We start from the raw sequence: 21,237 nt of genomic DNA, 5'->3' as shown, positions 1-21,237 counted from the left end.
TCATAAGCCCTTTCTTGCTTTGTACTGGTGATCAAATCTTTTATGGTTTATATATAGTGTGTGTTGTCGTAGTAGTTACTAGTACTCCGCCGCCGCCTGGGATCGATGAAGAGCAAAAGTAAACTAGTACTAGAATGAAACAACCAAGGTTGGGTTTGAATGATGAACCTCGAGAGACTGTAACTTTGCTTCTCGGTGTGTCCTAAACCAGTGATGGTGGCTTCTTTTCCATCGCTCGCTCAAGGCTCAACCGATTGTGGTGGGAATCCTGGGCCGGCCCAATAGATTGGGGGAATTAAGCCCAATTTTATGTGAACCCAACTGTATTTATGAATTCATCCATTCCTCTATTGTCTGGTATCCAAATTTACACTTAAACCCCTTAATATATTGTTATTTCCATAGACTTTATTTTTCCTCACACGACTACGAACTATGGTCTATGTAAGACCTCTAAAATATCTGTTGGATTTTTTCTATTATAAAATATCACGTGTCTATAATATAGTGAATTTTAAAGTTTAGGGATCATTTCACCCTTATTTCAAAGCAAAGGAAAGAGAAAAAAAAAAAAATCATTCAAGTAAACATAGTCGAGGGGAAGGGTTGAGCTATTAGATAGTTGAAAAGATTAAAATATTATAAAAAGATTACTCCAAACAGCCCATATGGAGGACAAATTAGAGTCATCAGAATACCTCTTTTAGGCTAAAGAAGAAAATGGAATGGAAAGCAGTTGTCCTACATATAACCCTTGCTGAAGTGTAAACAAGTTCAAATGGACTTTGAGAACCCAAGAGGGTGATTGGCCTAAGTTAAGTTTGGTGATGCAGTGGGACCTAGTTAGGCTTTGTTACTTGTCGGAGTGTATAAGGTGGATGTGTCCCACTGTTTGCAACTAAGACCACTGTTGAAAGTGATATAATCCTCACCATTAAATTATTTTCATAAGCATTTCAGTATAAGAAGCATGAAGTAGAAATATTTGACAGATAATATAAAGGAAATTTCTACTCATGCATCTCTGCGGATGTTTCTTTTTTCCCCCTCTCGCAAGAACCAAAAGAGCGAAAAAAGAAGAAAATGCCCACACATTCAAAAAAGGAAGAGATAAAAAAGCTCTCATCAGCATGCATCTCCCAAAAGGAAGATCATTTTGATGGATGATCGACCCGAAGGCACCGTGTTTCCAACTCAGCACTGCGTTGCCGTTCTTTTTCTGCTGACCGTTCTTAACTGAAAGAAGAAGACGATGTCAAAAACCGAAAGTAAAAGTAATGTCTATCTAAATCTTGCAAGTGCTAAAAGTTATAAAGTTATCATAGGATCAAACTTGCAGACTTACTGATGATGCAGAAAGGTCAGAGCTTTTCAATACTCGCAATCGTTTTGCCGTCGAAACGAACATGCTGTGATAATTTCAATGAAAAATAAACATCGGTTCTCTTAGGATATAAAAGATATATTCATGTCTTATAGAGTAAAATTTGAAGCAAAAGAAAAGGAAGAGAAAGTTTGCAAATACTTACTCCCATGGAACATCACCAACCAGCATCCTGTCACCTTCATCATCTTCATAAACCAGAGTATATTCACCACTTCCATCGAGTAAACCAGTGATTGCTTGCTTGTCTAGAGAATTCTTCTGACTTCCAGCAGCAAGAGGATCCATTTGAGCTAAATTTAATGTAGAAGAGAAGAAAACACAAAATGCTCAGATTAGCACTTAATTTCTAGTGTGGCATCTAATTGATATTGACCAACGCTACTCTGCCTTAGAGGAAAAACTTTCGTACGATTTCTTGTATATAATTATTAAGAGATGTTGCCATAACTGAAATGTTTGGTTAATTTTAGCTGTATACCTGCAATAAGGCCTCGGAAGAGCTCATCTACAGTCAAAGAAAGCTTCTCATAGCTATTGTAGGCTTTCAAATCCACTTTTCTACCAATAGGTATGCCATCCATGTTAATTTTCACAAACAAGCCCTTTTTGTCATTCTTGAGCTTAGTGGCAGTCTCTGCAACTCCATTCTGTGATTCAGAAGATGGTTTGGAAGTGCTGGCAATGTTCTTTCTGAAAGAACGAATAGGAGGCCATCCAACAACAGGAGTGCTGGCAGTTCTGCTCATTAGAAACACAAAAGGAGTAAAGAAATAAGAAAATCTTCAAAAATATTTTTCTGCAGATTATATCTTTATTAACTTGAAGAATCCTGTGCTCTACTTTACTTTTCCAAGGAATACTTCAACTGAAGATAATTTACTGAAAAGTAGTTCAGAATTATACAAGAAGCCTGTAATCATAGGCACAGATATAAAGAGTAAGAGTAACCTGATAAACATTATCCATTATTTACATTACACCTATATATGAAAGTGTGCCAGATTTTACAGAAAGGATACCTCTGTTCTTAACCTAAACAGGTCAAATACAACAAGAAAGAAGACCCTACAAGCGTTATGAAAGTTTTGACAAGATAGTTACATACTTACATACTTGCAAGCAGGATCTCAGTTGTGTTAATTTTAAATAAGGATTTCTTACCAAAAGGCGGAATATGTAGTAAAAAGTTGAAATAACTAAATAAGAGAAAGTTAAGCGAAAAAAAAATCATATTCAGACATGAAAAAGGCCTACTTTTCCAATATCCTACAGAAGCAAAGCATTCTTGGCTGAATTAGTTCTCTTATTCTGCTGAATCTATTTTTTTTTTATTTTTTTTAAAGATTTATCCATGAAAGAAAAATAGATATCTAATGAAACATGAAAAAGAGCTACTCTTCCATCACCAACAGTGTTATTAACTCCTAAAGTTTCCAGCAGTATGGCATAGTAAAGAATGACCCAATAATACATCAGTATTCTAACACTTAAAACTTTATTCCTCTCTACATAAAGTTCAGAGCACAAGCTTGTGGGAGGAAAAATCCAGACATGACAAAGATCTGAACATAAAAACCCAGGAATTGAAAGCTAGGATGCCCCCACTGTCTTCAATAGAACAAGCATATGGGTATAAATATTTCGATCAGTTAGGAAGAGCTAGAGCTGGATATCCAAAGGTCTATGATGATACCTTGTCTGAGAGCTATTGTTGGATCCAGCTGCGTTCCCAGCAGCGGCTGCATGTGCTACTGGAGGACCACATGCTTTTCTCTCAAGGCTCTGCTGCTTCTGAATAGCTACAGATGCAGAAGAAGAAAAAGAAAAATTAAAAGTATGACAGGAAAAAGTAAAATTTCATGAGAATTAAAGAGACCATTGAAAGAAGAAAACCAAGAACTGATCATTTGTAATAATACCTTCTGTGTTTGGTTCAACAGCACCAAGAAACACTCTTTTGGCTCCAGCGCAAGGCTTGGAACCATTGCTCTTGGCAACCTTGGAGGAGTAACCCAGTGATAGGGTGGAGTCGATAGAGAGCCCCTCTTTCCTCCCTTTTGCTTGTAGCCAATTTTCTCCTCCAGGGAGACCAAGTTTTAGCTCCAGCTTCTTCTCCTCTGCAGCTCTAAAACTATTACCTCCCCCACCCATGAGTTCAAGAAGCTGAGGGCACCCTTCTGTAATTCTAGTGAAACCTTCCTCCATTAATTGCTTTCTTCTGGGCAAGAAAAAATCTATCAGAAACCAAAGAAGAGAGACAAAAAGCTAAAGCTCTCAACAAATGATATAGCCCATGGCACCTACCTTCTCAAACGAGCAGGAACACAGAAAAAAGTAATAACCCTTTGCTCAATCTCCCAGGAGACTAAAAACCCAAGCTAAGAAATCAAAGACCCACTTGGAAAACCACCATTATTGACCACCAACGGCCTCAAAATAAGATCTTGGGAGGACAAGAAGCAGGGAGAAGAAAGCTCCTCGGCTTTTGATTGTTTTGTTTTCTTCCTCTCCTCTCTCTCTCCTTTCTCCTTCGAAGAAGACACTGTCACTCAGACAAGGTTTAAGAGCACGGCAGACATGAGAGATTCCATGATCTCACGCAAGTATTCGACAAGAGGGAGCACCACAGGCGTGCTGCTCTCTATGACAATTGCGCGCTTACCCAAAACCAAGTCAAGCCAAAGCCAACGATGGAGATGTGTTATCCCCTCTCTCTCTCTCTCTCTCTCTCTCTCTCTCTCTCTACAATGACTACATCTCTCTTTATTGGAGGGGGAAAGTTGTACGTTAAAGTTGAAACCGCACAAATTAGAATCATAACATTTCAACTAATCCTAACATAAAGTTTCTAGATTGGTCCTACATTATTCCATTTATTCTCCTAGTAGCATGAGAATATCTTAGACATGCACCATGCTAAAATCCAATTATGAGAATAAAGATAGTGAGGATAGGATAAGATAAAGTGATAAACTCCCCCATTTAGTGCTCTAATAAATGAACAGTATATGCCATAATGAGTAATAAAATGTGCGTTATTCTTAGGAGATCAAAGAAAAGGTGGTGTTAGGGCCCTGTTTGATTGCTGCATAAAGTTCTTGATACTGTCATCAATGGATGGTATTATTTGTGCTATTATTGCAGTTTAATCCGGAGGATAGGATAGTATGGTATAAAGTTAACTTATTATATAATGAATATAGAGGGTTTTAACTACAAATAGGCTTCATGTTAACTCTCTAACCACATCAAAAACTAGAGTAAAACGTCATGACTTTGAAATTTAAAAAAAAAAAAAAAAAGCTTATAAAAACACTGTATATTTTATTTTTATTATTATTCACATCTACTCATATAGATATTTAACATTAGACCTCTAACATAAACTGTAATAAAGTAATTAGTGAATTAATATAGGTTGAAATAGAAAGCCATAAGTTTGAATACCCTATATATTTATTATACAAAATATATTAGTAATGACGAGGTACCTTTTAAGATATTTTCTGACTTCTTAAAAAATTTATATATTTTTTAATCTCTTAGTATCTCATAAAGGTTAACCAGCAAGCAAACTGATCATGTATATCCCTAAAAATATTTGAGGTATTTTGTGCCGTTTCCCGATAATATAGTTATCTTTCTCGGCAAAAGAACAGCTTAATTTTTTAGAGTATTAGTCATTAGATTATGTTTAAGAATAACTAGGTTAACTAATGAAGCAGGGGTTGAGTGAAAACTGGAAAAGAGTGCAGTGGAGAAGATTTGCATGATCCGGTTTAGGCTATTAAACACGCACATTCCATGATTTTGTCTGCCCACCACCTCCTCTCTCTCTCTCTCTCTCTCCTAGGAAAGCCGTCTCACTTTGACATAAAAGCCCTTGCTTTAAAAAATATTGTGTTTATTTAAGATTGTTTTTACATATATATACCCAAAAGTTTCCTATTTACATAATAAAGACTCAATCTATTTAATTTTCTAATTTCCGGGTGTGGGGCCCACTTTTTTTTTTTTTAATCCTTGTTCCGAGTCGCGTGAAGCGGTGATAGGTGCTCGGACGCAGGCGGTCAACTCTGCAGGACCTAACTGGTCCGACCCCGGTGTCCGGTCAATTGGTGTCCATAACGAAACCGAAGAGGAGAAGACGTTAACCATATAAATATATAAATAAATAAAAATTACGTGGCCCCTCACTAACGTACGCGTGGGGGTGGCTCGTGACCCCATTTCCCGACCAAACAAAACGTTCTCAGGGAATAATTTAGGCTCGCTCGCATTGGAAACTACACCACATCTGCAGTACAAGCTTCTTCGCCTCTCATGAACATTATTATAAAAAAGTCTACTACTTTTTTTCTTCCCATTATAAATAAGCCGGCTCGGGCTTTATTAAGCATACGATATAAGTTATAAGTTCGAATTTTCTCGTAAACTAGTCTCAGTGTGACCTAACAGCTCGGATTTTATATATGTTAGAGGTTGGAGGTGTTATTATTACCTTTGATTTAATATAAAAAAAAATAGTGGATTTAGGAGATATTTTATGTTAAGTGACTAAAATATTATTTATAGTTGATAGATGAGGAGAGAGACAGGAAATGAAGAATTAAAATGATAATTAATCATTAAACTTTATTAATTATCATTTTGAATCACCTTACTTCTGTCTACCATGATCATTACTAGAAAACTATATATGGTCAACTCTAAGACTCCAGATTTTGAATCACTTGCAAATGGAAGTCATTGTAATCAACTGTCATGTCAACTATACGTAGAATGATTATTGATAACAGTAAAGCTTGTACCCTAAATATTATTGTTATTACAGTAAAGCTTCTGTTGAAGGGTATGATATATATATATATACTGTGTTACGTTGCCTAAAGTAATTAATTATCTAAAGTAATATAAGAGTTACTTTTGTTTATCTATTCTTTTAGCATTGTGATTTAGATAATTGCATATTTTGCTATCTAAATATTTGTCCACGTACGATTTTATAGGTTATGTTAAAGCGTATGATATATATTATTAGTCGATAACAATAATTTAAACTTTTTAATCAACCAATTATCTAACAATTATAACTTTGCAGAGTTGTATTACACAAATATATACATATATGTATGCATGAGCAAACATCAAATGATAATAAAACAACTTGTGTTTGATCAAGTACACTTGGATAGCTACATATTAGATTGGCAATCTAAGGTTTATACAATTGGCAATGCGTTTTAAAATATACTTTATATATTAAAAATATTTAGAATATTTGTATAAGCATGCATATACACAAATCTTATGTTAGTCTGTAAAATATAAAAGAGAAAGACATATTTTCTAGAAGTGGGTCAAATTAAAAAAGTTTGAAACTTTTCAATCTATAGGCAATATAAAAGTGATGCTAATCAAACTGACAAGAAAAAAAATACACTTATAGAATGAACAATAAATGATAAATATTACTAATGGTGTTTACATAGAGCTAATCATTGGGTCCAACCTGCTCGAGCTCGGTTTGGGCTCAGCTTAGCCCAAGGCCGAGATGGTAATAGGTAGGATGGGCCGAGCTTTTGCTTGCGCAAATTAGCTTAAAAGTTTAACCACTATTTACGTCTATAGCTTGGCACATTAAGTTTTTGCATATTCCTATAATTTTATGATCCCACGTAAGATATTTAATTTATTGGATATCACTATATAAGTACTACTCATACGAAGCTAATTAAAATATTATTACGAAGATTAATTTTGCTCAGTCTGACAAGATATAATAATTTTTAAACCAGACGTATTATGTTAGTGGACAATAACGGACTATAATAATTTAGTCTCACTCGAATAAGATCCGGCTCGAATAATTAATAGGTTAAATTATAAAAAAATATTTAAGTCCGATTAACTCAAAAAGTTTAGCAGTAACCTGGCCCAGCCTGCAATATAATCACCTCTGGTGTTTACTATTTTAATTTATGGTACCCATAAGCACTTGCTAATTAAGGTAGCGATGCACTTTCTATGGTACAGATGGACCTAAGAGTTTAAATTTTTATTCAGAACTAGACAGGTAATGAAATTTCCAAGAAAGACTTGCCTAAAGGTAAGTACTTAGTAGCCTATCCACATATCACTCCGATTTTTTTTTCTTCAAAATTATCTGCTTCACAAAGAAAAAGTTATTTAATATTTAGGACTCCATTCCAGACTTGGATTTCACTTATAAAGGAATCAAGATTTTCTGTTATAGAAGACAGAGAAGATGGCAGATTAATTTCGAAATGTAATCTTTATTGCTAGATAAAACCTTCCCCCAATTATTTGGTCTAACAAAGCTTTCACCACCATCATGCAGTAGCATTATATACAAAAAACTATACACAATATTAGTATCTTATTCTTAGCTTCAAATTGTAACGAATTTTCTTCTATATAATTACACCTTTGAAACTGCATTATTGTCCACCTCTAGATAGACACTCTCTTTTTTTGACAATCAGGCCATAGCTCCTGTTTCATTGAAACTTAATTAGTGGCCATCCTCTACCGGAGAGTAAAGTCCTCTATTACACCAAATGGGTCATACCACAGCCCTATCATCATAAACTATCAAAAAGCATACTCCTCAATGTTCCACAATATTCACTACTAGATATTAAATCCATAGCACATGCCCAAACAGAACAAAAGTTTTTGCATCTAAGAAAATTGGAAGACACATTAATCTTTCTACATTCGCCACATCCTCTTTCGCTAAGTCCAACAATAGCTTGCGAGCCCGTTTCACCGCTTCTTCTTCCCGAGTCCCTGTCCAGCATATGAACAAGGATGTCACCCTATGTTCAAATACATCAATAGATTTTGCACAATTTTTAAATATTCTATTATTTCTTTTTAGCTACTTAGCCAAATATACCATAATTTCTTTTTCTCATTGTTCAACTTCAAAATTTTAGACCGAAACCAATCCTTTATATGCTTTATATGACTGTTAATCCCCATAGCTTTCTTCATATGTCGCAGCACATTGCCACCAAACTTGCACCTCATGAATAAACGGTCGCTCGTCTCCTTATACGACATTCCTGTCCACCCACTTTTAACTAGATTGTCTATAGTTAGAACCATATTGTTATTACATAGACACTTTCATTTATTTGTATCGACGCTTTTAATTATAGAAAACCTTTGGGGTTTAGGACTTCAAAAAAATATATTCATCATTTTAGCTAAGAGTAGGGAAACTTCCTTCTCCTTTTTTTCATTTATATTTTACTTGGATAAAGAAAATATAAAAGAAAAGAATAGAAAATAACTTTTTCTTATTTTATTTAATTGAGAGAAAATAAAAGAAAAATATGAACAAAAAAAAAAAACTGAACTGAACTGAAGATTTAAAAAAAAAATGCAGTGCCATTTTAAACCCAACAAATTACATATTATTTTTCATCGTCTTATTAATATTCTGTCTAAATAAAGTTATCTATTATCATATTTACAAATCATTTAGGTAGCATATGCATCGAATGATCTGCCTATCAAGATCCGATCTGGATGATCTGCCTATCAAGATCCGATCCAGATTGGATACGGACTGAACTGTACTAAAGCGACCCGATAACGAGATCATATATAAGATTCGTTCGGATCCGAACCCTAAACCCATCTATTCCTCCGAGTCGAAACCGTTTCCCCTCTTTCTTCTTCCTCCCTCTGAACCTCTCTTTCCTCTTCCATCGCCATGGCGGCGGAGCAAAAACTAAGCATCTACAAGGCTGCGAGATGTATAAAGCGCAGTGAGAACTCTCTGTACAACGCTCTCCGCTCTATCTATGAGGATTCCACCTTCGTTTCCGAGATCGCCGCGCTTTGGCCGGACCTCCCTCTCCTCGCAAATCTCCGCTGCGGCCTCTGGTATTCCCCTCGCTTCGATTCCACCTGCTACTTTAAGTCTACCGATGGCCACAACAACAACTGGTCCTTCTCTACCTCTCGCCTCAACCTCCACGTCGCACAACTCGCCGGTATGCGATTTTGTCCTAGGGTTTCTTGGGAATCGGTGAAATTCGGATCTTTATTTTGAGTTTCTCTAATTTAGAGAAAGGTTGGATGTTTTGGTGGGGAAATGTGTTAATATTTATGTTCCTTTTTGTGCATTTTGTGTGTAGGGCAGAGAGGAGGTTGCATAATAGTCGATTCGACCAGGAAGGGGAAACGGTTTCCGGATTCCATGTCGAAGACTATACCAATATGGGCTTGCGTTTTGAATCGGGCGATCAAGAAGCATTTGCAGATGATGGCTGGATATGTTGAAAGTGATGATGGACTGGTGAGTTTGATTATTTACTTTCTATGATGCTGCACCATTATTTACTTTCTATAATGCGACACGACCAAGCATAGACTGCTTCATTATGGAAGTGTTGGTAGAACTTATCCAAACTTCGAACTAACTTCTCTATACCATTATACTATCCTGCTTAAATTTCGCGAGCCTAGGGATTCATGATCATATTATTACAATATTGTTGCATCTGATACATCTACTTATCATTTCTCTGTAACTTTCTGTTCAAGAAGAAAGAAATTCTTTCGTCGAAGTTGTCATGAATTTAACAAAGAAAAGAGTTGCACAACTAGCTAAAGTGGAAGTACAAGTTTACAGGGAAAATGGAACAGCATTCTGCATTAAATAAGAACTTGTCCATATTATTAACATCTGTAGGTTGGGTCTCAGTAGGAAATGACACTCAGGAGGATTAAGCAATCCTAATTGATTGTACGAGTTTTGGAGCTTCTTTTTGTAAGTTTAATGCTATACATGCTTTAGAAGCTTCTTAGCATTCTATATTACATTACCATCATATCATGCTCCATTATCATTTGCAATGTGCTACAACATTAGTGTCTATAGGGTACTACTGAAAGATGTTCAACAATGGTTCAGTTTCTTATATTTCTGAATGCCTAGTTATGCATTTTCCTCTTGTCATTGTTGATCATCTCTTTCCTGTAGTCAAGTACTTCATCGAATGAGCCTATGGAAATGAGAACCATCCCTGTATATTGGGATAGCTCGTTACATCTTCCTCTGTGGGTTCTAGACACTGAGAAAGCTGCAATAGAAAGGCGTCTTGATGAATGGACGGAAAAATTTGAACTGTGTGGAGCTGATATTGCTTCTCTTGCATTTAATTTGAAAAAGCCTTTACGTCCATTGTGGATTTCTCAGAAGTCCCTTATCTGGATAAATGACATTCCTGACTCTGATTCTTGGGATTTCACTCCTATCATTCTACTGTCGTCATCAGCACCTGTTGGAATAGCTAAGCAAAGGACATCGTCAGAGTTCAGCTGGCATTATATTCCCGGAGCTGGAGATGATGAAGAGAGTTGGGCACGAGGTCTATCTCCTAAATTATTTTGGAAGCATGCATTTGATATAATTGATGCTGGGCCTGATCTTTGCAAGCATCGAGTCACTGAAATCGTTGAAAAAGAAAGGGTATATCATGCACAAAGGGGTGAATATTCTCCACAAGTTGCTGTTAAGCCTTCAAGGATATTGATTAACAATGAAATGAATGAACCTTATGTTAATGGGGAGTCTACCATTAGCTGTCAGTTTAGGGACTCTGATCTTTCTACCAATTTCATGAGTGTACAATCTTCTAACGACAAGCAGTCCATTTTCTGGCTTGCTTCAACTAATCTTGCTGTGGCCTCGACTTTACATGGTATGCTGATCTTTTATTCTAAACTTGAATTTGCTCTTCATTATCAGTATCCGATGCTAGTTTCGGTATAATTCTTGATGTATGACGACATTTACATGGCTTTGGCAAATATGTGGCTTGTTGAGTCATACTTTGAATTCTTCATATGGGGCTTAATGAGCCTCAGTAATGAGCCTTTTTGTTAATTCAAACAACAATAACAGCAACAAAAACAACCACCAAGGCTTTAGTCCCAACTATTTGGAGTGCAATTGTTCATGAAGTATGTGTTTCCTGATGCATAAGCAATAAGATTAAGGAAATTGTTTATTTTTGCATGAATGTATACAATATAAATAGTAATAGCATGATACAGGCTAGTGATTCTGGGACTAATTGATACTCTATATGCTGGTGCTTTGGACCATGTAGACCATCATCCAAAGGTTTATATTTTTGTTTTAGAGCCTCTATTTACGAAAAAAAAGTTGCATATATGCCCTGTCTTCTGATACATAAACAAATACAATCACTTTCTCCTTTTCTGTGCTGATCGAAGTTTGATTAGATTTTGTATTGATTTTATGGCTTTGGTAAAGACCCTCTTTATCTCAAAGGACATTTTGGAAAGTAGCAGTTTTAGCAGAGTTTCTCATTTTGTGGAGTAAGTGTTCACTTAGAGCTTCTCTATTGAAAGGCATGAAGCTTGGATTCACAAGGAACATGTATATATTGCTACAGTGAGTAATTAACTCTAAAGGAAAGTGCAACTTACTATGATACTGTCCTTTGATGGATGTGAAGAATAAGGGATTTATCACAAACTTAATACATAAGAATTGGTGTTACTGATATATTCATAGAGCATTTAGATTCAATTTTATCTAGGTACCATACTGCCTATTTCATTCTTACGTCATGAATGCAAGATTAGTTCCTTTTCTGGTCATCCAAATTTCAACATATACTTTTGTTTCTGCAGTAACCGATGTATTGGCTGATGTCGACTGTGTATTGAATTGTGACAGCGACTCTAATTTGTTTCCTGTGCCACCAGCTGATTCTTACTTGCATCTACCTATCTTGGTGGGTGAAAATATGAGTTCATTTCTTAAAAGATGTCAATTCCTGACTTCCTTTTGCAGTCATTCTTCTTTCCTCCAATATTTTTTTTTTTTTTTGTAGAACTCAAAGGTGGACCGATTTTCCTTGTTTAGAAATCTGCCATCAGCAATAGATTTTGCAAAGTTAAATCTCCCTAAAGGGAAAAAATTACTAGTATGCTGTCACAATGGTAAGCTAATATGCTAATTTTATTCTTTTTTCTCCACCAAAAAGGCTCAGTTCACTTTACTCTGATAAGATGATTTCTTAGTAATGTAATCTTACTTTGTTAGTGTCTAACAATTTAAAATGCTACCTACTCTGCTTGTAGGAGAAGATATTAGTGTTTGCGTGTGTCTAGCTATCTTGACCTTCTTATTTGATGGAAAAGGTATGGCAGCTTTTCTTCTGATTTTGTATTGCATATTGCACAACATGCTTCTTCTTGTTTGTAATGATAATTGTCTTATTATACTTTGTATTCGATATATGTCGTGGCAATGGTTTTACGACGACTCAAGTTGCTTATGCTAACTCTTCTCCTTCGTTGGGCTGGGATTGTCCACAAGCAAGATAGATAGATTATTAGTATGAAAACACTTAACTGCCATTTTTGTTATCCTTGTACCAGTTGTTGCTGTTGTTAGATTTAATGATTGATACTTTTGCCTAAAAAACTCAAAATATGTTTCAGGTTGTACTTTCTCTCAATTTTATGTTTTCATTGTAAATTCTCCATATTTCACCTTTTTTTTTTGATTTGCTATTGCCTTACTTTTTAAAAGTGTTTTGATAACGAAAAATGTGAGAAAATGAAATGATTATATTATACCGATTTTTGAGTTGTTTCTCTCTAAACATTACATAGAATAGAAGCCGAAGTTATGAAAATACATGTCCTCTCGATGTCATACTCATTTTGACGTGGCAACTTTAATGAGCATACTATTTGAGATTATGCTTCGTTTCATAAGAGATATGCAAGAGATCACATCCATTGCTTTTTCCTTGCTAGTATTGCAACCGTCTATCTCATTCTCAAAAGGATAGTTTAATTAGCGGATTGTTTCAAAGATACTCAAACATATTGAGATACACATGCATCATAGTCATCCGTTCTTTATTCCTCGCTAGTATTGCAACCATCCATCTCCTTATCAAAAGTATAATTTAAGTTTTGCCCCAACACAAGAGAAAGGCCATGAACTCTAATTGCTACTGCCTTCTCTACCCCACTGAGCTCTAATCTTCACTATTGATTTTCCTTAATAAATTTTGTGTTCTTGTAATTATTGAATACTCTTTTAACATGAGTTTTCTTATCATTGCTAATCGTTCATATCATTTGTTGTAAACCCTAAACCTCTATTCTTAAAACACTCAGCAATCTTCTTCGTTCATCCTATCTCAACATAAGTTTTGATTCGTCTTGTTGTTGTCTATTGTTCAATCTCTAGTTATTTTAGTTTGGGTTGCATGATAAACTATTTTTAATCCCACAAAGGGTTGCAATCAAATCAATTCTTAGGCTTTACGTTAATATCCAGTATTTTTGTGCATCTGTGTAATTTGCTGTTGATCAACGTGTTACGTAATTCTATAAATACCTATGTAATATGATATGTGCTAGCGTAACCCGTTAACAATCAACGTAATTCGTTAGGGCCCTACCTTATACGCAAGTCACCAACGTAACCCGTTTACACTGGTGACTTGTGTAAGATGCTTAGTACCAATATAAGTCCGCTAGATGCCTATGTAATTTCATAGATACTCATGTAAATGGACTGGCATAAGACTTTTAATATTCCTAGTTTTAATAGTAAATCTGTTTCCGTTGGACATATAATTTGAATAAGAGATGAATGTTGATGTTACTTTAAAGAGAACTAAGGTTGTTTCTCGTTGATAAACCTCCAATATTTCCTCCGTATACTAGCACGTTTGGGAGGTTCATAAGACAATACCAGTACGTTAGGGAGGTTCATAAGACAGTGGCAATCACTACACCGTTTCGATTTATTTTTTATTTTCTTAGTGTTCTCTAGGACTAGGTGTTGTTGATATACATTCTCAATTATTGGAAAGGTGGAGACATTTTTTAGTGATTGCTATACTATTGGATGAAAGTCAGAGGGAATTGTCGATATAGTGAATTTGCCAATGGACGGCGAAGAAGTTCATTTTACAATGAGGGCGAAGAGAGTTGAAGATAAAAGAATCACCAAATATTATCGAAGAATTTTGTTAAGAGAGATTCCTTTCTTAGCAAGACATTTTAATAACTCTATTCTAATCAATCACCAGAGACTGGAGATTGTTTTACATAAGCTCTCAGAGAGCAATGTTGAAGAAAACATCCTTGATTTAGTGAGGATGTATATATTGTACATTTTTTCCAGTATTCTATTCTAGAGGAGCAACTATTTTTGCTCACTTGAATTGTCTTAGTATTTGGAAGATATCCCTTTACTGAGCCGATATTCTTGAGCTGGTGGCTGGTGCTGACCATAAGTATCTTTGTCCTCCTTAATTACTATGATAAATAAGACGGAGAAACTTAAGGTGAAAAAGAATCGGCAAAAGTCAGAGATCTATATCTCTAGTTGTTCTCTCGTGCGTCATTACAAGTCCTGTACTAATCTATATTGTCTGCGTATTTTTTAATATGGAGTATTTTAGGCTCTAGTCGCCAACAAGTGTTTCTCTAGTTATCCCATGAATGAAGCGGTAGGCATGAAGAAATGCCGTTTTAAATTGGATAATTTTATGGCAATCCTAAAGGCCAATGATTTTGTTGAAGTGTTGGAGATCACAATGGAGGAGCAAGCATTGCTTGCAATAAAAGATTGGCCCTTTGATATCGTAGCGCCCTATGATGTCGTGAGGCCCTTTCCTGTCGTTGCCATAGTAGATGAGCAGCCCTCTGAGAATAACGAGGTATTAATAGGACATTGATAGTATTAGCGTAATTCACTACGTGGGTTGCCACAACTAGGGGTGTAATCAAGCTCTTGAATTGAAATTAATTTTGAGCCTATATTTGTGATCAAGCTTGAAATCATTTCAATTCAAGCTAATTTTGATCTCGAGCCTAAATGAGCTTATTAGTAAGTAATTCAAAGTTTTGATCAATTCAAGCCAAATTTTGAGCCTAATCAAACTTGAATTAAACTAAGCTTGATTTAGACTTAAATCAAGTTTAAAATAACGCATAATTCAAAATTATAAAGTAATAGAATCAAAATTATAAAGTCTATAAGATCAGATTACATATTAATCCACTTAAAAAATCTTAGAATATAAAAAATTTATAGTATAGTATAGAAATGTTAGTTATATTGTATATATATTATAATTATTTCAAGCCTTATAGTGTTCTATCAAGTCAAGCTCGAGCATGCTTGATTATTTTGATAGCCCTAGGCATAACAAGTGGAGGACAACATGAGGACAATCGCTTTGGCCTTAGCAAATTTAACAACCGAAATACGGTTGTTAAGATCTTAACTTAACCGCGGCAAAAAGTCGAGGAGTCCTTATTCTCCTCCGTCATCTTCTGCATCTTATTTGGACAACCCTATTCCCATTCCGAATAGAAGACAATTGAAGAAGACCAACCCGTAGTCCTTATGTCCGTAAAAAGAAGAATCTAGAGAGGAACCATCCAAAAATAAAAAGAAGGTTGTGAGCTCGGCGACTAACGTGTTACACTACATCCCGACAAATTATGCAAGTTATTTCGCTACCTAAAATTTCCCTCATCGTTACTCATCGGTAGTCAAAGCGAGGGGATGCAACCTTATAGATATTTACATTTAATTTATAAAAGTTTATTTTACAATTAATGTTAAAAAATGTATTTAATTAAAGAATAAATAATTGATTTAAATTAAAGGATAAAGAATTGATATACATTATAGAATGAAGAATTAATGCACTTTAGAATTTTTTTCTTCCTCGAGTTTTTCTGTGCTTCTCTTTGTTTCTCGTGCATTTTTCTTCTTCCACCGAGCGTATATAAAACAAGTATCATAAGATTTACACAGGTAGTGCAATTATTATGTAGACTACTAACAAATTACGTAACTTACTAAATAATTATGTAGCCTACTAAAGAATTACACAGTTTACTACATAATTACGCAGGTTACTAAAAATTACGCAGGTAGTGCAAATATGACACATGCCACTAAAGTTACGTTGGTTACTCAAAATTACCAAGGCTACTAAAGAATTACGCAGCTTACTAAAGAATTATGCAGGTTACTGAAAAATGTAGGCTATAAGAATTATGCAGGATACTCTCCTATTTTTTTTAGCTTAGGTTGCATATTTCGGATGTGTCAAAGAGTTGAAAATCATGCACAACTGTTCTTGCATGTCCATGGCAAATAAGTACCGGTGTTTGGTACGATGCAACAGGATGATCCAGTAACATTATGGATGAGATCGTGTGTCAACGTTCACTAGAGCATCTTGGTTCCTTTCTCTTCAATTCTCTCTTCGGCCTTATTCCAAAATGAACTTCGTCGCCGTTCATTTGCAAACCCACTATGACAACATTTTCCTCCAACTTCCATCTAATAGTATGGCAACCAATATTTTCCACCTTTCCAACAATTGACAATGTATGTCAATAACACCTAATCCTAGGGAACACTAGGGAAATCAAAGATGAACCGGAATTGTGTAGTGGCTGTTACTCTTGTAAATTTTTCGAACGTGCAGATATACGGAGAAAATATTGGTAGCATGGCAACGAGAAACAACCTTCGTTCTCTTTGAAGTAACATCAACATTCATCTCTTCTTCAAATTATCTGTATGACAGAAACAAATTAACTATTAAAACAAAGAATATTGGAGGTCTTACGTTGATTTATATTTTATTATGTGTGTATCTATGACATTACGTAGGTATCTAGTAGTCTTACGTTGGTACTAAGCGTTTTACGTAGGTCATCAACGTGAAGGGGTTACGTTGGTCAATAGCGAATAAAGTAGGGCCCTGGTGAATTACGTTGACCATTAACGGGTTACGCTAGTCCATATCCTATTATGTAGGTATTTATGGAATTATGTATCGCTAGCGATTTACGTTGGTATCCAACAAGTTACGTTTGTCAACAACAAATTACGTGGGTGCAATAAATATTGGATATTGACATAAAGCCTAAGGATTGACTTGATTGCAACACTCTTGTGGGTCCAAAAAGGGTTTATCATTTGACCTAGACCAAAATAAGTAGAGAGGTTTATGGTTTACTACAAATGAGATGAACAATTAGCGATGACGAAAACTATTTACAAGAATACAAATTTTATGAAGATAGATCAATAGTAAAGATTAGCACCATGTGGAAAAGGGAAGGAAGCAACAATTAGAGTTCCTGGTGGCACATGTGCTGAGGCAAAACTTAAACTATACTTTTAAGAAGGAGATGGACGGTTGCAAATACTAGTACAAAGAATGAATAGCTGATGCATGTGTATCTCAATGTGATTGGTTGCTATCTTTGAATTAGTCTACTAATTAAAGTTGTGTAAAAATTTAAATTATCCTTTTGAGAATGAGATGGACAGTTGCAATACTAGAGAGGAAAAAAATAACGGATGTGATCTCGTGCGTATCTCTTTTGAAACGAAGCATAATCTCAAATAATCTGCTCATTAAAGTTGTGGCGTCAAAATGGAGGTATGGCACCGAGAGGACATGTACTTTCTAAACTTCGGCTTTTATTCTATGCAACGTTTATATAGAAGCACCTTGAAAATCGGTATAATATAATCATTCCATTCTTTCACAAGTGTCATTGTCAGAAACTAGTGAAATATGAAGAATTTGCTATGGAAATATAAAATGGGGAGAAAGTGCAACCTGAACATATCTCGGTTTTTTAAGGCAAAATTCTCAAAAATATATTGCAAGTCTAGAAGGTTTTGGTTAAAGAATTTTAGTTTTCAAGTTTCATTTAGGACATTTGGGGAAATGTGCAGGTTTTCAAGGAGGAAGTACATCAATGAAAGGTGTAATGTCAATATTGTGTAGCGGTTGTGTAGTGATTAGAGGTGATCATTGGGCTCGACTTGCCCAAGCTTGGTCCTCACCCGCTTGATTTTAATCGGGCTAAGCCCAACCAGAGCTCGGTTTGTGTTCGCGTGGCTCAGCCCGTTATGCATGTTTATATTATTATTTTTTAATCCCACATTAGATATTTAGTAAACTAGATATTAATATATAAGTATTGTCCTATGAAATAAAACTAAAATATTTTTATAGAGGCCCATTACGCTCGGCCCGATAAAATATAATATTTTAAAATTTGACCTGTTACGCTAGGCTCGATATCTTATGGGCTAGTTGGTGTAACGGGCTTTAATATTCTAGCATGGCCGAAATTTGGCCCGAGCGATTAATGGGTTGGCCTACGAATAAATATTTAAGTTCGATCAGCCCGAAAAGCCCGACGTGCCCAAAGATCACCTCTACTAGTGAATTTTGTTGGATGAACTACTATATATCAACTAATTAGGAGTTTGCCCCATCAAAATCACAAGATTTGCATTTGTTTTCAGGTTTAAGCAGACACTTGCCGCAAATTTCACTGACTGTGCCACAAGAATAGAGGTCCCACTGCTAGCCCAATGTAAGAGAGAGAAAGGGAGAGTACTTACCATGTCGCGGAGCCTCTACCACTTATGACACTCTCCTTATCAAGCTCTTGTCATCGCTCTCCTCTCTCCTTATCGTAGTACCTTAAGAGTGATCCGCCACTTAAGTTAGATCTGTTTTGCGGATCCTTGTTTATTTTTTGATCCATTTGCCATCATCTTCTCCAGTTTCCATCGCTAGGGCATGACGATAAGAAGGCGATGACAATGAGGAGAGAGGAGGGTGATTGCTTTGCAATGACACTCTCCACCATTAATTGCCTTCTCCAGCCAATCTACTTATTAATTGCCTCTATGAGATAGATTGCTGCTAGTTTTTCGACATGCATTGTGGTACACATTAAATGACATATTGACTTGATCACATGCCCAAAAGAATTGTACCCATGTGTTACATTCTTTTTCTCATACTAATCTTAGACGTACTTAGTGGTTTATGTTAATATAAGATTCAGTGCATGAAGATGAGATACACGATAGGTGGGTATGTAAGGGCTTGACTTGCAAGCACACATCCCAGTTCCCTAGGAAGTTACATTATAGCAATTGCAGCTTAGTGGTGGACCTGTTGCTCTTTGTTTTTGTGTGTTTGTGTGCTTACTATAAGCACATCTAACAGACTCGCTTTACTGTATATCAATTTGTTTTTAAGCCATTCTTCATTCTTTTGCTTATGCATGCATTTAGTCTCTATTTCCTTTTAAATCGATACTAGGTTAACAATATTCCTGGAACCATTCTTGACAGTTGAGAAAATACTGACTATTTTTGTGGGGAATCTTTTTTGTAAAATATTTATGGAAATAATATTTTTCTTCAGGGTCTTTTGATAGTGGGAAGTCCTTCATGCACGATAACATAACAAAGTGGGAGATGAGGAAGAGGCTGGTATTCATTTGCAAGTTTGCAATAAATGCACGACCATCTAGAGGAAACCTGAAGCAGGTTTTTGGTTTTCTTAGAAGGGAAGAAGAACATGTAGTTAGCGTGGCAAACATTGATCATGATTCTTAGATCATCTGCTTTGCTGATTTGGTTCTACCTCCACAGTAAGTTGCCTCTTCTTCAATTACTTTCTCTGTACGAGTAAATTAGATTAACTGCCAGAATGGGCATGAAAATGCCAGAATATAATCAAAAGATTCATACTAATGGTCTGAGTTACTTCTATATGTCTATACTAACTAGGATCTTTCTTTTCGTGAAATTTATGTCTATTCAAAAACAGTTTTTCTTCATACGTTTTGCTTTCATTTCTGAACAGATGGTACTGTCTAGAAGTGCTGTAGCTTGAGCTGCAGTGTATACACTTTGTGCAGTCCAAGTGCTTGAGCTAGAAGAGTTCTGAATGCAGGGTTTCTATAAGTCCAACTTGCAGTATTTGCAGTCTGGTTTCAGATATATTATGCGAGGACAAGCTCCATTGCTCTGCTATGTGAAGCACTTACAGGCGATCATTTAACCCTCATTTTGGATTTGCAAAGTAAGTTCTAGCTACACACCCTCTTCAATTATTCCTCAATTTTTGTCAGTTTTTGCAAACTAAAATAGTGATCTTAAGTTATGTTTCTTCATATATTCTAATCTATCACATTTGAATTACTTGGAAAGTAGAGACAAGCATATGTTGTCAGCAAAGAATCCCAGTGGATAAGGACGACTTAAAGGGAAGTTGTTCTACTCCACCTCTTATCATAAATTGTAATTATTTAATGAACCAGGGCTATTAGATCTCTTGTGAATCAGAATTTCGCTTTTCTTTTTCTTCTCGTTGATTTTATTCCGTTAGATAGGGAAGGAAATTTATTACGCTGCTTAATTATTGTATAATATGGGACTTGTCGGTCTCTTAGACCAACCTCTTTATTTAGTCAAATATTATCTTAAAGAATTGATTTTAGGGAAAATTACTCTTAGCTTTGAACTATTGTTCATTTCTAAGTAGCTCTTTCAGATACGCTCAATGTGTGATCCTTATGAAAATGGATGGAACATGGGTCCAGCTTTCACAAGTATAACGCACGTCTTAAAGCTCAGGGATCATTTTCTGTTTTTCAGAGAGAAGAGAAAGGATGAGAGATATTAAGATAATTTATTTTTACCGAAATAGATTATCTCTTAAATTTTTCATCAAATAGGATCTAATTTACTGTAGTCTTAATAAAAATACTAATTAGTTAGCGATTTTATCATATTCTAAAATGTTAAAAGTTTTATGTATATAAATTTTTATAACTTAATCTTTCAGCAATTACAGAAATAAATTAGCGTTTTCATTTTGACTACAGTGAATTATATTCTATTTGGAAAATAAGTTTTGAGGATAGTCTATCTTGATAAAAAAATAAAA

The 21,237-nt window shown here is 35.4% G+C and overlaps 2 protein-coding genes across 5 annotated transcripts; one reads left to right on the top strand and one right to left on the bottom strand.

Moving 5' to 3' along the window:
* Positions 1–960: 960 nt before the first annotated feature.
* On the bottom strand, positions 961–4,128 carry LOC140781009 (auxin-responsive protein IAA16-like). Of its 2 annotated transcripts, none has more exons than XM_073126757.1 (7): positions 3,692–4,128; positions 3,307–3,605; positions 3,081–3,186; positions 1,866–2,125; positions 1,530–1,677; positions 1,346–1,409; positions 961–1,236 (listed from the first exon to the last, which is right to left on the bottom strand). In XM_073126757.1, the coding sequence occupies exons 2-7, from the start codon at positions 3,590–3,592 to the stop codon at positions 1,195–1,197; spliced, it is 906 nt and encodes a 301-aa protein (XP_072982858.1). In that variant the 5' UTR covers positions 3,593–3,605; positions 3,692–4,128; the 3' UTR covers positions 961–1,194. The 2 variants fall into 2 exon arrangements, with proteins under 2 accessions (XP_072982858.1, XP_072982859.1); XM_073126758.1 differs by having other exon boundaries at positions 3,307–3,602; positions 3,692–4,057.
* A 4,939-nt stretch (positions 4,129–9,067) lies between these two features.
* On the top strand, positions 9,068–20,794 carry LOC140782650 (tRNA A64-2'-O-ribosylphosphate transferase). 3 transcript variants are annotated; one of them, XR_012107925.1, is made up of 9 exons: positions 9,068–9,417; positions 9,562–9,722; positions 10,410–11,130; positions 12,092–12,195; positions 12,295–12,403; positions 12,545–12,604; positions 19,708–19,936; positions 20,152–20,370; positions 20,502–20,794. XR_012107925.1 is itself a non-coding variant. In XM_073129341.1 (8 exons), the coding sequence occupies exons 1-7, from the start codon at positions 9,135–9,137 to the stop codon at positions 19,899–19,901; spliced, it is 1,632 nt and encodes a 543-aa protein (XP_072985442.1). In that variant the 5' UTR covers positions 9,068–9,134; the 3' UTR covers positions 19,902–19,936; positions 20,152–20,794. The 3 variants fall into 3 exon arrangements, 2 of the variants coding, with proteins under 2 accessions (XP_072985442.1, XP_072985443.1); XM_073129341.1 differs by having other exon boundaries at positions 20,152–20,794; XM_073129342.1 differs by having other exon boundaries at positions 9,083–9,417; positions 9,567–9,722; positions 20,152–20,794.
* Positions 20,795–21,237: the final 443 nt, after the last annotated feature.

This window comes from Typha latifolia, chromosome 2 (assembly GCF_019914945.1).
Source record: "Typha latifolia isolate L0001 chromosome 2, TyphaL0001v2, whole genome shotgun sequence".
Lineage (NCBI taxonomy): Eukaryota > Viridiplantae > Streptophyta > Magnoliopsida > Poales > Typhaceae > Typha > Typha latifolia.
This window is presented reverse-complemented; position numbering and strand designations above follow the sequence as displayed.